The sequence below is a fragment of the Aspergillus ibericus genome, assembly GCF_003184845.1.
Source record: "Aspergillus ibericus CBS 121593 unplaced genomic scaffold BO80scaffold_4, whole genome shotgun sequence".
Classification (NCBI taxonomy): Eukaryota; Fungi; Ascomycota; class Eurotiomycetes; order Eurotiales; family Aspergillaceae; genus Aspergillus; species Aspergillus ibericus.
Window position 1 is genome coordinate 466,522 of NW_020292102.1, and position 16,087 is coordinate 482,608.

At 47.8% G+C, this 16,087-nt stretch overlaps 6 protein-coding genes across 6 annotated transcripts; 2 read left to right on the forward strand and 4 right to left on the reverse strand.

Moving 5' to 3' along the window:
* Nucleotides 1–138: 138 nt before the first annotated feature.
* Nucleotides 139–604, forward strand: BO80DRAFT_421654 (uncharacterized protein). The gene is made up of 2 exons (XM_025718655.1): nt 139–421; nt 475–604. The coding sequence occupies exon 1, from the start codon at nt 195–197 to the stop codon at nt 417–419; it is 225 nt and encodes a 74-aa protein (XP_025579340.1). The 5' UTR covers nt 139–194; the 3' UTR covers nt 420–421; nt 475–604.
* A 141-nt stretch (nt 605–745) lies between these two features.
* Nucleotides 746–3,079, reverse strand: BO80DRAFT_451956 (uncharacterized protein; the record flags this gene model as incomplete). The annotated part of the gene is made up of 2 exons (XM_025721917.1): nt 746–3,009; nt 3,067–3,079. The coding sequence occupies 2 exons, from the start codon at nt 3,077–3,079 to the stop codon at nt 746–748; spliced, it is 2,277 nt and encodes a 758-aa protein (XP_025579341.1).
* A 767-nt stretch (nt 3,080–3,846) lies between these two features.
* On the forward strand, nt 3,847–5,332 carry BO80DRAFT_421656 (Rab family GTPase). Its single transcript, XM_025718656.1, has 2 exons — nt 3,847–4,174; nt 4,234–5,332. Exons 1-2 carry the CDS (start codon nt 4,106–4,108, stop codon nt 5,005–5,007), a joined length of 843 nt encoding a protein of 280 aa, XP_025579342.1. The 5' UTR covers nt 3,847–4,105; the 3' UTR covers nt 5,008–5,332.
* On the reverse strand, nt 5,043–7,084 carry pmt2 (protein O-mannosyl transferase). The gene is made up of 3 exons (XM_025718657.1): nt 7,007–7,084; nt 6,188–6,947; nt 5,043–6,114 (listed from the first exon to the last, which is right to left on the reverse strand). Exons 1-3 carry the CDS (start codon nt 7,013–7,015, stop codon nt 5,471–5,473), a joined length of 1,413 nt encoding a protein of 470 aa, XP_025579343.1. The 5' UTR covers nt 7,016–7,084; the 3' UTR covers nt 5,043–5,470.
* Nucleotides 7,085–9,522: 2,438 nt separating this feature from the next.
* BO80DRAFT_451959 (putative MFS monosaccharide transporter) lies at nt 9,523–12,603 on the reverse strand (the record flags this gene model as incomplete). Its single annotated transcript, XM_025721918.1, has 7 exons — nt 9,523–9,914; nt 9,973–10,685; nt 10,748–10,941; nt 11,003–11,291; nt 11,339–11,416; nt 11,472–11,962; nt 12,589–12,603. 7 exons carry the CDS (start codon nt 12,601–12,603, stop codon nt 9,523–9,525), a joined length of 2,172 nt encoding a protein of 723 aa, XP_025579344.1.
* Nucleotides 12,604–14,043: 1,440 nt separating this feature from the next.
* BO80DRAFT_499244 (putative mitochondrial carrier protein) lies at nt 14,044–16,035 on the reverse strand (the record flags this gene model as incomplete). Its single annotated transcript, XM_025724179.1, has 5 exons — nt 15,626–16,035; nt 15,548–15,554; nt 15,308–15,456; nt 14,470–15,250; nt 14,044–14,181 (listed from the first exon to the last, which is right to left on the reverse strand). The coding sequence occupies exons 1-5, from the start codon at nt 15,814–15,816 to the stop codon at nt 14,044–14,046; spliced, it is 1,266 nt and encodes a 421-aa protein (XP_025579345.1). The 5' UTR covers nt 15,817–16,035.
* Nucleotides 16,036–16,087: the final 52 nt, after the last annotated feature.

The window sequence follows — 16,087 nt, forward strand, 5'->3', positions numbered from 1 at the left end:
CATCTTGCAATTTCTACTCTGTTGCGATGAGTTTCAGTTGGCGTTTATGGCAACAGGTGTCCAAGGGAATCCCTTTTTACCTGCCGTTATTACATGATACCAAGGGTTGTATATGCTTATGCTTAAGAGGCGGCCAGGTGTTCTTTTATTCTGCCCTCGGTTGTATGTCTGAAATACACCAAAGGCGAACAATCATGATCAAATGCATGCTACCCAGCTTAGCTTGGAGTTTCCCAGTATTGAGCCTGGGGCTTGAGCCGGGTCACCCATGCCTTGGGGCTGCAAGTATACACATTGAGAATTTACTATGTTACTGTCCCGATGAAATCATATCCTACTGGCTCCGAAATGGGTTCTCATTCCTAGGTGCAAACAGAACAAGCGAGTTGGGCTCGGCGTTGAGAAGATTGATTGCCTGACACTATAAGAATGAATAAATGATAGAATATAAGGTTTAAGAACGGCCATGCATACAATATATTTGCGTAAGTCGTCCATCCAGTTGCAGTAACTGCCGCGGAAAAGAGGGAAAACTTGAAGGGAAATGACAGTCCTAAGGTGGTAGCCGAAACCTATATAATCACCAACTCCTAAATCAACATCAGCTCAGATGACGCCCTTCAAATTCAACATCAACATGATCGTTACTCAAGAGCACAGGCACTAAGAGAAATAGAATACTTCAATCCAGATATGGTCATTGCCCCGAGAAGTCACGCACACCTGTTTAGAAGCAGTTGATAACTCAAGGTCCTTCGAAACGTGTATGCCTAGAATCCGAAGCGAGCTCTTGGCCAAAGAGCCGGCCAGCCTCTCGGCAGTACCTTGCTTCCCGACCATAGGTGCCAACCTCACTGCTCCAACAGATAATCGATGCATCGACAATATCTGCAATTACACCTTCGATTGCACCCAAAACGCTCCAGCCAATCGTCCCAGCAATGAAGCCGACCATGTAGGCATACATACTCCCGCGGATCAAACCGCTGGCACCTGCCACGCTCAAGCTTCGAGCAGTGCTCACCCAGCCACCAAACCCTAGCGCTAGAGACATCATAAAACGAGCGGCATGCAGAATGAGCTTCGAAAGCCGAAAGGAAAGAAGAGTTGCAGGGCTCCCACGAGACCAAGAGAACGACCGCGGGTGCAGAGAAGATGTCGCTAACGAAGGGGCAAGATTCGTCATCTGCGCGAGGCCACGAGCAGATACCGTAAGTGGCTGGGAGTGAATGGAGGCATACGTGAGGGTAAGGGGGTCTGTGATCGCAGTTATAGGAGCTGGGACGAGGGAATAGGCGCAGAAGCTCAGGAGTGAGGCAATGCGACTGGGAAGCAACAAAAGAGGGACCCGGATCAACAGGGCTAAAAGGCTCGACAGACAAATAGTGCCGAACAGTGTTGTAACAGAATGCAAAGTTGCAGCCTGAATTATTTGCCTGGATGTCGGAGCCGGTGTCGTAAAGCGATGGAAATACCACTGACTCACTGCCGCAGCTGTGACCGTACGTCGAATACCAGCAATGACTCCCAAAGACCATGCATAGACGAAGACATAATAAACTCCTAACCACCAACTGCTTGAATCGACGATAAAGAGGCTTGATCGAGAGACATGCCCCCCCAGGAACACTCGCGTGAACATAAGCAGCCACAGCCAGGTCCATAAAACAATCAGCACGAGGGCGCCAAGGCCCAAAGCTAGAAGCTCTGGGTTTGCAGCGAGGATGCGGCATGCAAACTCGAGTATATCGACTGCCCTTCCTATGGCGCGGCGTCCCCGGATGACATTGTAAATCCACGCACTAGCCATGACAAATGGAACAATTGACCCACATCTCATGACTTTGTCCTGGACACTCGATCCATGCCAGGCACCACCAAAACTCGAGATGAAAGGATAGAGGGAGAATGAATACATGATTACAGGGACAGCAAATATGACTGCATAAACCAACGGACGAACGTAAGAACGTAATAGCGCGAGCCAGAGCAAAGATATGGATATTGAGACCACGGTATAAATACCGAGCAAGTAGAAGGAGCTGTGTATGGTCAGGTAAACCGTGTCGCCCCATTTCGACCTGTCACCAGAAGGAGGAGAAGTGTTGAGGTAGACAAGAAATGAAGTAGCAAAAAGACACGCGACGGATATCAAGAACAACTGTCCCCAGAAGGCGTCATGGGTAAGCGAGCCCGAGCTTACAGGTGCAGTTGACCTTTCATATGAGCCCGGTAGGTCCGATGGCTGAGATCTTTCCGGCACTTTTGCGTTGTCTGATTCTATTGGCATGAGTAATGAGTCTATTCCGAGGTTGCCCACTCGTGATTGTGGCTGCTCCCGAAACCGTTGAACAGAGGGTGGGTTGTCATCGCCAAATCCAGGAGAGTCAGCCCTATCGGCATCGACGTCGGATGTGAGTGTATCTTCCAAACGAATGTCAACCAAGTTTCCCCTCAGCCTACTGTTGCTTTGCTCAGGTCGAATTGCGCCTCCTGGTTGGCACACCTCATCTCTGTGGTCAGCACGCGACTCCTGGGTTCTGTCGTTTGGTTTGGCATTGCGCCAGGAGCTCCAAATCCCTTTTCCCCCAGTATATTCACGATCTGAAAGCTTTGGTTCGTCCACACTTGCAGAGTCGTTATCGTCGTCGATCTCGGAAGATTCCCTCAAATAGCTACTCCCAAAATGGCGCCGCGATTTCTGCAAGGCATAGAAGTCTGAGATTTCCCGCTCGTGCTCAACTTCATCATCCTCCTCTCGAAACTCGTCGGTGGCACTAAAGAAAAGAGGTGCAGGCTGGGCCAGAGTCCGTGAGCTGAAAGGAAAGTTGGATATTCGGGAACTGGCCGGTTGGTAGGGGTCGGTCGAATTTCTGTGGAAAAATGAGCGCGAGGAGGATAACGGAGGATTCCGCGAGTGTTGCAAAAGACGCTCTTGTCCTTTTCTGCGAGTATCCTCTGGGTGAGTCACGACCCGTGACTGGGACTGTGCGAGGAAGCGGGAGGCATCTGAATGAATAGTGAACAATGATGACATGACAAACCCAGTCTCAAGGGAAAACCTACATTCGGAAAACATCCTCGGACTTTGTTCCCTTTCGAATCTTCTTGGTCCTTCTTCTTTCCTGCTCCTGCTTCCCTCTTAACCCTTAAGCCTCAAGCAACGAGATGCTGAGCCCGACAAGTACCTCTCCCGGGTTATTGCAGGTGGAGCGGTGAGCCTTCTCGGTGTATTGTATAAGCCCGATGCAGGTGAATTTCTGTGGAGATCCCAGGGCTACATAGCAGAAAAGCTAGATAGGGTAGGACTTTCCATCAGGGAATAAGAAATGGGTCGACAGATCAAGGGAGAGGGCCCAGACAGGCAGGAAGAGTGTGAGCAACCGAGTGGTACTAGGCTTGCTTGATATCTGTAGGTGAGTTGCGAGCGTCATAAGGCAAGGTCATGGTGATAGATGACTCAGCATCCACCCCATCCGTCTAGTTAATCTGCTCATCAACTGGTTCGTTGACGAATGCAGGATGCACAGGGCGAATGCACTCGGAAACACTCCCAGCTCTAGTCCCGGATCTTCACGTTGGAGGTGTAGTCGGTCGATAGCGCCCGCTCATGCTTCGCTCTGATAACTGCCTATCTGCCTAGTTCACACTATTTTCGTACAGAAAACATAAGATTACATAATGACTACTAGTAATTGGCTCCACCAGAGCTGTGGTACTCGTGCAGCCCGTGGGACACTACTAGTAGTCATGGTAATACGTGCCGGCCACTGGCTGTAATTATATTACTTAAGTAGGTGGGATCTTGTGTTATACCCAACATGGGTTAGTAAGGCTGAAGGCCAAAAGAGATGCCCGTGCAGAGCACCAAGCCCAGGGAGCTCACCCATCCTCATCAATATCATCCTCATCATACGATCAGCGCAGGGCAGGACATATTCTCTCTTCAACCTTTCCCAGAACAACTCTTCGTTTTTGAGCCGTCTTCCACCAGGAAATCTCCGGAGCATGATTTCAACAGACATCTAAATCTACGGACAGCGATTGACCAAGAACCAGTTCACTTACTTCCCAAGTGACCGCAAAACATTACTCTCCTGTATCCATGTCACAGCCATGGGATTATATTGCTAAACTTGTCTGTATCGGCGACTCAGGGACTGGGAAGTCTAGTGTGGGTACACTCACGCTTGAAAAGGCCACCATAACGCTGACACGGTCGGGACTTTCTAGTTGACCATTCGGCTCTGCGAAGGCCGCTTTTCCTCCTCCCACGATGTTACAATCGGCGTCGAATTCGGCTCGCGGATCGTTCCAGTGGGCCCACCTGCTTCGAGGGGCTCGGGAGGAGAGTTCGACAATTCTACTCGCAATCGTGCCCCTTCAGTTTCACCTTCGTCTTCGCTGCCCGCCACGGCTACTGCTGGCGAACAAGTCGCCTCTGGACTACCTAGTCCTCCACGCAGGGCACAAGAGGTTCAGAAAAGAATGAAGTTGTCGTTATGGGATACGGCTGGTCAAGAAACGTACAAATCAATAACCCGCTCTTATTTCCGCGGTGCCTCAGGTGCTCTTCTGGTTTTTGATATCACGAGACCGTCCACGTTTATATCGTGTACACAATGGCTCCAGGATCTACGGCAAATTGCGGAAGACGGAATCGTAGTTGTTCTGGTGGGGAACAAAAGTGATCTTGCAAGCGACGAAACGCGATCGCGAGTCACTAGACAAGAAGCGGAGGAGTGGTGCCGCTTGAATAATGTTACCCGCTACGTTGAGACGAGCGCAAAATCCGGTGAGAATGTTGAGCGTGCATTTCTCGAGGTAGCCGAGATGATCTACCGCAACATTGAAGCTGGTAGGTACGATCTCTACGATCGTCGAAGCGGAGTTAAGGGTTATGGCGCCACCGGCGGGTCGAACCCAGGTATTCCAAAGACAGTCGCTCTGGGTTTGGACGATGCCATGCGCAAAGGAGGAAACGGCCTGGCTGGAGGCTGCTGTTAACCTGCTCTAGGCAGTATACTATGCATTAAGCGTATATTCCACTGGTGGCACACTATCATGTCCTATGCGCATGTATATGACCCTTTCGCGGTCACCATGAGAGGTAGTGTTATATGCAAGGTCTACGAAGTCAACACAGGCTCCCATGATCTCATGTCAACTGCACATAGCCATTTAAACATCATGCTCAAAAAACTCGTGCACCCAAGCGCAAATGGGAAAGGGGGAAATAGGAGAGCAAAGAGACATACCCCAAGAGCTATGCGATCAATTTAAGAATGGTTCAACCCTGGGACAATAACAGACTACCTTTTACAGCAGTTCACAAGACAGCAATAGCATACAAAAATGGTATTGTATAGCAAGTGTAGTGATGACTGGAAATGCCATTATCAGAAAAGCGGAGGATGAAGGACGACGACGGTGGTGGTGGTGATGGTGCTGTTGCTGATGCGAAAGCAACTTAATTCGCAATTCGCCATCCACTGAGCCAATTCAGATGAGTCCACTGCTGGCTGCTCCCTTCGATGCCAAACACGATAGCTCGAAAGTACACAAACATGCCGATGATAAGGCAGTAAAGGAATGCATACACCGCCCATCGCAACTTTTTGTTCATCCCTTGAGTGAACCAATCAATACAAAACCCGAATGTAAGTATGGCATAGTAGAGAGCTGGGTAATAGTGGTGGACATATGTCACTCGCGCCATAACAGCAAAAGGTAGATAGTGTAGCACCCACCCTATGACTGGGTACAGTCCGGAATAGTGGATGTGACTGATGTCCGCTTGAGTAAGTTCATTATAGCCTCGCTGCCAACGCACAAGATACCAAAGCACCAACAGACCAAACAGAGCAAGGCTCAAGGTACTTCCCCAATAAACGACGGGGTTTCCAAGAAGGTAATACTTGATTGTGGTATCGTCCCATGAACACATCCGAAGACCTACATTGAGTATAGGCCACTGCCAGAATTTGGAAGCGAGATCGTCTTGCTTATCGGGGTCCGGAACAAGAGCGTTGTTGGACGTCATCATGGCGACGTTTAAATGAATAAAGTCCTTCCAGAAAGGAGATTTGTAGGATCCTGGGTCACCAGGTGGGACTAGGCACCAACATCAACACGCGCTCGACATCACACGCAGCGAATCTCATGGCTGAAGAAAGGATAAACTTACGTTTTTCGTTGTAATGAGATTCGACATTCCAATGCGTGTAAACATCGCCGGGTTTGTTCTCCTTCACGCATGTGGTCTCAATCTGTTTGAAGCCCCATTGTGGCAGGTTTACATTTCCTGCACGTAAGTAGCAACCCAGGGCAGGATGTTTTAAGCGAAATGCAGTGGTGAGAGTCCGGATCTTGCTCCTATCTCTAGAGGCAACATCATCAACAACCTCAACCGTCCAATGATCTTTGTCATCGCCGATAGTAATGTTACCGTAGCAAGAGACTTCGAATTGGCTTTTAGTGACCGGGGCCGATATAGCATGTGAATGCAAGTTCCGGCCTGTCTGCCCATGGATTAGACGGATGATGTCACCATCGCCAATGAACCTCAAAGGTCCCTCAGGGTCAAACTCGGGTTCATAACGATTGGGATAGATGAACCAGTCATTATTGGCATCCTTATGGTGATAGCACGTGACCTGTTGTTGTGTCGACCCTTCCGGATATGTTTGGATATGCGAATGAAGAAGTCCACCACCATATCCCATGTTCTTCAGCGTCACCCTCGACCCCAACGCTATCTCAAGAGGACTATCCTTTCCAACTTCGGTGCCTTTCAAGTTCGCCTGAAAAAGTGAGCTCATCTGCGCATCTCCAGGGCCACTATTCTCAAGGATCCAAAAATGGACATAGAAGGACAAGATGTAGACAACGCAAGGCACGATGATTAGGCCCACTACACGGGCAAGCAGATGTTTCGCCACCACAACCTGCCAAGCATTTAGACTGCGATTGAGCCAACGGTTTAACAGTCTTTTGAATCGCTTACCTCGGGCATCTTGAGATCACCGAATTTGTTCCACAAATCTTCAACGGTATAAATTCCCACAATCGCAGTGCAAAAAAAGCCAACCCATTTGACACTGCAGACGCAGCCAATGCTAACGCCTGTGAGGAAAAGCCATGCGAACCATTCAGTCGAAAAACTAGCACTCTGCAGCCGATGGAATCTTGCCCAACACAGTGTAGTTGTAAATGTAAAGCACAGCAGCATGGAATCAAGGAGAATGAAGCGTGAGATGGTGGCATATGAATTCTCGAATAACACCATCAAGCTAATAAGCCAGACAGTAGCCTTGCGAAAACCGAGTTCCCGGGCAGTGTAATATGCCAGAGGGACACACACCGCCCCAAAGGCAGCATTGAAAATACGCATGAACGTATAGTTGACATCTTCTGGGTACTGCTCACCAGACTTGAACTCGAACGACCCATTATAACCGGCAAGGAACCCGGACAAGCCAACTAGCATCTTACCCAGCGGCGGGTGTACATCAAAATAGAATTCGCGCTTCAGATAGTGTGATCCAAATTTGCCAAAGCTGCACATCAATGCGGAACAGACATGTTAGCATTGCACATTTGCGGCGGTGGTACCCTTACTGTGCTTCATCCCATGTCACGATATTTGAACGGCCAATATTATACATGCGGGTGAATATTGCCAAAGCTGTCAAAAGCAGCGGCGCCATGATAGGCTCCCAGTGGGCTACCGCAGAAATAAATGAAGCAGGCTAAAACTCCCATCAATATAAGATCAACTGGCAGGTAAACCATATTTGTGTTCAATATCTTTTAGCAAAGAGAGTGGTTTCATACCTCTGGCTTTGTTTTCTTTTCAATATACATATCATGATCAGGAACATGGCTCGACTTTCCTGCATGAGGGCCAGTTCTACGCCGCACTTCAGAGGTAAGATTGACCCCTGAGCTGGACGCCATGTTCATTTCTGCCATGGTTGAAAAGTAGGAGGGAAGGTATTAAGTGTTGAAAAAAGTGCGGGAATGGGGAAAAGCAGGCTTGTGCTCTTGGATTGCCAAAGCAAGCAGATTGGGATGTAAAACAGCTCACTGGGATTGACTTCACAGGTGAGTGGCAAACATTTCCGGTAGTGAAACAAGATCCCTAGGTTAGAGTACAGTACACTGAGGTTCTGTGAGCGTGGAGAGTAAGGTATATGAAGGTGCTGTTAAATCAGAAGACGAAAATTGGTGAAGAGTTAGATGATTTACGAGAATAACACTTCACTGGAGTCAAAGGAACGGAAAAGAAGGAAATGGTAGGATTGGATAAATTCGAAAGTAATGAATTGGGGAACTGAAAGATTGGAGGCCAAAGAAAAGGAGGAAATAGAAGATGAGGGTGGGCAAGAAAAAGACAGACAGACAAGTCTCCCAAGAGCGCCCAAACTTCAGAATGTAATACGGAGTGGAAGCGCAAATGGAGAGTTGGCCTGGACATAACACGGAAAGCTCGGGCGCGTGGTCTGAAAGCTTCCGCCCCACTTGGACCACTCTCTTGAAGCCATCACTCCGTATCGGCTTTGGCCATATTTGACAGCTTATCAAGCATCATCCCGATATGGGCTAGCTAGAGCAGCGACGCCCCTTTACCTCTCGCTGTAGCAGACTGAATAATACCCTTCTCTTCTTGAATAAATGGTTGAACTATGCTAACTGTCACTGAAGAAGCCTTCAAAAGTCCTGCTCAGCACGACCTAAACAGTTAGAAGATACTGCAAATTGATCATTCCTCTCAAAGTCCTTGATTTGAATAATGAGTACCGTTATACATTCATATATCCCATACATGTGATTATGTGATAATAAACGACGGCAAAACACCGGGACCTTTCAGGCTGTAGATGGCAGGTACCTACGCCCCCAACCCGGTTTCAAGATGGTGAAAAGACTACTACTTAGTAGATGCTCCCAACTAGCAAGGCCCCCTCGGATGAGCGGTTGGGTCATATTACCGGGTTCCTGACAATTATCTTCCAAAGCCAGCTGTGACTAAGGTCGACAGGTCAATATTTCTTGCCTCGTTCAAGGCTGGGTAGTAGTTTAGACCTTTTACATGTACTATGACCTTGCGATACTAAACTTCAGATGCCACATGGGAATACTCAAGTCCAGGCCCTGCTCCGCCAGATTTCACGGACCCTAGAAACGGCCGAGAGAAGACGGCTGAGAGAAAAGATTATGAATCTTTTCAAAGAGGGATTTATACGTATACCTTGCATTTCCCGGGGAAGAAAGATCATGAAGGGGAAGAGAGAGAGGGGAGATAATGGTAAACAGGATTCGAAAAGACTTCCGGGGAGACCATGGTTTATGAAGATACAACAAGAGATTTATGAAACGAATGGGATATCATTCGGCCAGCCAACATGATATACACAGGAAACGAAACGAAAGGGGGTCGCGGAAATCAAGCATAGGGAATGCGGGCATAACAACAAATTTATATATCTGCTACATCAGACTAAACCATGACTGGCGACCCTACTCATTCTCCTCCTGCCCGAGACGTCTATATTGGCTGTTCTGTCCCGGTAATCTCGGTCCGTGATGTCGAGTAATCATCTTCGATATCCAACCACCAAAGCCCTCGGGTCGGCTAGTAGTATCCTCCCGGAAACCGGGCCTGGGAGGCTTAGTGTTTGCAGTAGAACTTACATTTGGTGGGTCAATGTCCAATCCCGGAATAGCACTATCTGCTCCTAGATGGCCATACTGGCGTCTGATGTCGAGTGAGGGCACAGGCGAGCCTGCACTCATAAGGGAGCCACGCTCTCCCTGGGTTGCTGGCGTAGGCATAGCAGTAGTCGCATCCCCAAATAGCAGATTCATGTCCTCTAAGCGGACCCCGCTTGTCTCTGGATATAGGAAGTAGACTGTGTGATATCCATTAGACATATTGTCAAACATGTGAATCATGAAATCAAGCCTCACCTAGAACAAAGCTGCAGGCACAAAAGAAGGCATGCACAAGGTAAAGTCGCCACTTAATAGCAGCTTGAAGGACAGGTGTGACCTCTCCGACAAGCCAATTAAAAGCCCAGTTTGTGGCTGTACTGAGACTTGCACCCTTTGCACGAATACTCAAGGGCAAGATTTCCGGAGGGTAGAGCCATGGTATGGGACCCCACGATGCACCAAACGCGGCATTGTAAATCATGACAAGAATGACGGTGAGGGTCGGTGTGGCCACAACATCGATATATATGAAGTATGAAATCAACGAAAGAGAAATGATCATAGCAACTGCGCCAGAGAGTAGGATGGGTCGCCTTCCCCAGCGATCCACTAGATACCATGGAGGAACAGTAGAGGCCAGATATGAGATCGCGTTAATCCCAGTCATCAGGATAGCGTCACGGCCAGCCCATCCTGCCGATTCGAACACAAGAGGGGCGTAATATGAGATAACGTTGATACCGTTGAGCTGAGCCAAGGCTTGTGCCGACATGGCTATCAAGACACGTTTGTAGTAACGCTTGAACATGTCACTGTACGATCGCTCACCTTCTTGTCTCTGGAGCAGAACGTTCATCTTGATCTCTCTATACTCTTGTCTGGCTTTGTCGTTGTGCAGGTCCCCACTTCCGTAGAGGTTTGCGATGACAACCATGCCCTCTTCATCATAGTCGTTGTCCAATAGCCATCTGATCTTGCGTGAGCACAAAATTGGTGTTACACGTATTAGGCATCTCGTGCACAAACTCACCTTGGCGATTCGCAAATAATGAGGCTTCCCACACCAAGGAGAGCACCCATGATGCACTGGCACAGCAACGGTATGCGCCATGAGTAATTACTATCTATAAAGCTACAGAGATAATCCACCCAGACACTGGCCGCGTATCCGGAGATATTTCCCGTAAACTCGATACATGCTAGTTTTCCGCGGCTGTGCGGAGGCTTGTGGAAACATGTCAGCAAGGGAATAAGAGCAATATTTGGCAAGGACGACTGTAAATACCGATATCTCAGATTGATAGACAGGCACAATTGTCGATAATGCTCCGACGCCCAAGCCTGCTACTATACGACCGGCCATCATCATAGGCAACCCCGTAGCAAAGGCCTGCAATGCTCCACCTATGAAAAAAACTATGGAGCCATATAGGATCGTTTTGCGACGCCCTATTAAGTCTCCGATTCGGCCGACGAGTAAGGACGATATGAAGGCTCCAACTTCAAGAATTGCAACGACTGTACCGATTGCAGCTCGCGAGGGTTGGTTAAAATAATCCTTGAAATACCAACCTCTAACATTTTGTCAGCAGAGTCCCTCGGGGTCAGTCGGGAAACAGACGTTATAATTCCAGACATAACACCCTGGTCATATCCAAAAAGGAACACGCCCAGAGACACAAAAACACTCGTGAAGTATCTACATCACTTGTCAGTAGGGCTGGTAGGTAATCATCGAAGAATATAACCCTTACAGCAATGGTTTCCCCACCAAGCCATGTATCTGCGCGTTCTGCTGACCGTTCGGGGACATTATGGTGGCTAATAGGCGCTCTGCCCGTGAGATTTTCCGAAGCGGAGGACAAGGTATCTCAATCTTCTCAATGTCGTCTTCGCCAATGCCAGGCCGGTCTGGGCAGCGAACACGCTTTTGTTTCCCTACCCGCACACTCGACTTCGCTTGATTAGAGCTCTCACAATCTAAAGAGTTTATGAGGCGGCTTCGAGGAGGATCTTCGGCATCTGTAAGTTGTTCGGCCAGGTCTCCACTGTCAGTCCAGGTGAAAGGTTCAGGCCCAGTGGAGTGAGGGGATGACACAGAGGAGCGTCGACTGCCCCTGTCACTGATATACTCAACTGCCTTGGAAGAAGAAGACTGAGAACGAAGATGTAGACTTTGCAAAGGTATGTTCGAAGGAGTATGGGCTGAAGACGTCGTGGAAGGAATGTTGACGGTTGTGATGGGCTGGGATTGACAGCCCCCTTTCTCGTTCGAGTTAGCTTTTTTTCACTTTCTATTACAATTTTTTCACGCGATCAGAGTATGAGATCGCTAGGAGTAACGGCCAAGGAGTGCAGGTAATTTTCGTAAGGCTCCGCACAAATTCAGAAAGCGAGTTTTCATCGAAGCAACATGAGAAGCAAGGCAACGGCTAATGACTCCGTTCAAAGGGATGGATCAGGAGGACAGCAATGCAGAGAAACTGCTGCAATAGGATGGAGGATACACGCGCCAAAGCGGAGACAAGAGTGAGGTGAACCAACTGTTCATAGGGATGCAAGACGAGTCTAGAAAGCGGTGATGGCAGTGCTTCGGGGGCTGGCTCACGAGACAGCCAGGCCTTGGCAGATCAACGACGTAGGATGACGGTGCCCGGGGTTTGACAACCAAAAGGGGTCAGGCGGAAGGCTCAAGCTAGGCCAGGAAGTCAGGTTAACAGACAAGCTGGGAAATACGCGATAGAGGGTTAGTTGACAGGTGGCTATTGGCTACTGTGTAATGAGACCTGTCCAAGACTGATCCAGGGTTCCCAGTGCAACGAAACAGGCGCCTGTCAAAGACTACGTAAGTAGTATAGATAGTATCCATACTGAGTGGGCTTTCATGGGGTTCTCGGAACCCCCACAAATACTTACAGCCTTACTGGTGCAAGTGGGTACGGGAATACTTGCTTAGTGTACTCTGTACCAAGTATGGAGTAGATACTCCGTATATGTACCACAGTACTGTCTACCAAGGGTGAGTAGATAGTGTCAGCATCGTCCTGTGGCGGTGCAGTTACCTGTCAAGTACTCCGTAGTGCGTGCGAGGCGTTCAAATATACTCCTTACCTATCTGGGTGTCCTATGGAGTACTCCGTACTGTGTACGGAATATCTAGTCACATTTATACTATGCATGATAAATTATGAACTATTCGAATTCACGTGCCTAGTGCCTACAGATCTCTAATGGATCCTAATCATAGTCTACTCCCATACACAATTTTGAGGTTGTAGCGCTGAGAAACACTAGGTTAGCTCCTGAGTTATGGAAGTTCATAGTTCCAAGGGTTTTCATTAGTTTATAGGAATTATTAACTAGTTTTCTGATTGGCTTTCTGCAATTACCTGTAATAGGATTGAATTTCATTTTTACTTACTATTTTAGCCATATTAGAAGAGAGGGGTCTGGGGGGGAGAGATTAGCTAAGACTTCTCTACGGAGTAGAATGTGTCGGCTGGAGTCCTACCTGAGTTTGCTGGTACTTAGTCTACTGTACGGTCTACTAAGCGCCTGCAGGTATCTTTTAGCCGAGCGGTCAGATTTTCCGTCAGAATGTATATTTAACTTGTACAGAGTAAGTCTGGATTAGTGTTACATTTCTTTCGAAGCGCGCTAGCGCTGAGAAACACTTAAGTCAACTTTTAGATAAGGAAGTTCACTGCTCTAAAGCTTCTCATTAATATATAAAAAGTTATAACTCTAGCTTTTTTGATTAGCTCATCCCAATACTTGTAATATAATTAAATGATATTATCTTTACTTACTGTTTCAATCCCTTAGAAAAGAGGGGGGAGGGGGGGGCGAACTCTAGAGAGAAGAAATAGCTAGTATCCCTCTAAACCGTATATTCAGACCACAGGTCTGAACCAGATCTCTACGTAGATTCAGGCTATGAATCCGAATCAAGTCCTACACTTTTGAATGCTTGATGGAGCTCTTTGAGTGCCCTTTAGAAGCCCTTCAGAAGATTTTTGGGGGCATTTTAATCTTTTAGGAGGTTATTAAGTAGATGCTTCAAAGAACACATTGTAAGATACTAATTAAGACGCTTTGAAATGCCTTGAGCTGTGTGCGAGACTGTAGGTCGTGGCTGCAGGTCATGATCTAGTACTTTATGTGGGTACCTGAGTTTACTCCACCCGTTAGTTGATTACTAGTACCATTACTTGGGCTTAAAGTATTTCTGAGTAGGTGCCTTACCCCGTACGAGAATACTACATATCCTCTATCCTGAGGATTACAAAGGGATGAATTTGTTGAGCTACCGAGTTTTCTAGCACCTCAACTTTCTTCAAAGGCGGGACTCAAAGTCTGATTGATGGTCACAATGGCCAAGTTGTACACATATTGGGCAGAAATCGTTGTAACAGAAATAGTATTATCGTAGATACCCGTCAGCAATTTGCCACTCTTGTATTTCTTGATACAACCACGGTAATTTATTAGTACTAAGATCTCATCAAGAAGCCTCCTTTTCTTCAGTAGATTGCTTGAAGACAACATTTGACATTAGGATGTAGTCATCATGCGGTATGGCCTATTGTATTTATCTACCGAGATAATACTCGAAGGCCCTTCATCAGCTAGTGAAACTGTCAGTGAAGGTCAGAAAAGGAGCGTAAAATAGAGCTATCACGTTAGGATAATGTCATAACCATCTTTTCGAATATATACAGCATCTGCCATATTAGCGTATTTACGACGCACCACCTCAAAGATCACCAACCCTGCACTTGTGCTGGGAACCTGTCGAATAGCATCCTTTACAAACCCGCGAAACAGCCAACGACCCCAGCCACCTGCCCTGGACGCCTTTCTTTTGCATCGTTTGTATGTTTCCTGGTAGGCAGAGTAGTACAGGCGTAGCATTTCCCGCCTTGAAGGGCGAAGTCTCGCCTTATGGTCAAGGTATTCTAAGCGAGAGACGTGAAGGTTTTGTATCGCACTTAGCGGGTGCTGTATGCTTTGTTGAGCCACTGATGCAACAACACCTGCAGCCATTAGGAAACATGGCTCCAGAGCATAATGAGGTCTAATAAGTGGTACCCCTCGATCACTTTGGCTGTGCTGTGACCCATCCAAGCAACAAGTGTGCCGTGAGCCGTAGTACCAGGTGAGGAAGGAATAGTAGGCCTGCGACTTCATGAACTCGAAGAAAGAAAAGAAAACTGCATAACCAAAGGCATCGCGCGTGAAGGACAAGGCCCAGCCTGCAAAAATACCACGGACCCCAATTTGGTTGAGTTTGTGGCGACCATAATGCCACATACTCCTGTATGGGCCCTCGAGTAAGTCGTTCGCTCGGAGACGAACCTGAAGAGCATCCAAAGGAGCAGCTACTATGGACTGGATCGTGCCGGCTATGAAACCAGCTGCAAATGTACTTGAAGGGGGGGCAGGTGGGTATACGCGCTTTATGCCTTGAGACACTGGCTCGTACAAAGCACTAAGGACTTGAAGATATGACGTGTAAAGGACGGCTCCAATTCTATAGAGAGCAGTCAGATGATCCATGCTACTGAGTGAAAAGGCTGGATAGACCCACCCGGCGTTTGCCAACAGAGGGGGCATAACTTGATTGGGGATGAAGCGCCATCCGTATGTGCGAACAGCATGGACAAGTAATCCAGGAGTGGTTGTGTGTAAAGACCAACCGGTTTTTGTAGTATGAGGATTAACAGCCCTAGCAAAGGCCTGCCGAAAGAGCAAGGGTAGCCGTAAGCATCAGCCGATAAGCATTCGATAGAGCAGTGCCGCTAGACTGGAGGAGTAACTGAGGGCATACCATATAACTGGGTAAGAAGACGAGGTATTAGAAAGTGGAAAGAACTTCGAGTTGATAAGAGAAAACTAGAAAGCATACTCAACCCGAGTGCGAAAAAATGCCTTAATAGGTGCCCTGAAGTAGAATGCAACCAGCTGAGCACTCAGTGCACGAACCCCAGCAGCGGAGGCTCCAGTAGCTGCATTCTGCCGCGGATTCCTGCGCGGAGAATTTCCAGATTCCAAGCTTGAATTTTGGTCAAAGGCATATAGTGTTTGAGCAGCTGCCATGTTGAGCTTTGTGTGGAACCATCTAAGGTGCAGACTTATCCAGATACAAATATAAGCATAACTAGCGCTTGGATCGTAAGAATTGCCGGTCGGCTCTTTGAGGCTTTATGGGAGCTGTTTCGGCTTGAAGCACATTGTACTCTGACGCGGATGAACTTGTATGATAAGGAAGTGATGGAGTATATTGATAAGTAAGAAGTAAATGCTTCTAAGGAGAGGCTGAAAAGAAAAGCAATGTGACTATAATTGCTTTGACCTAGGTACGGTATAT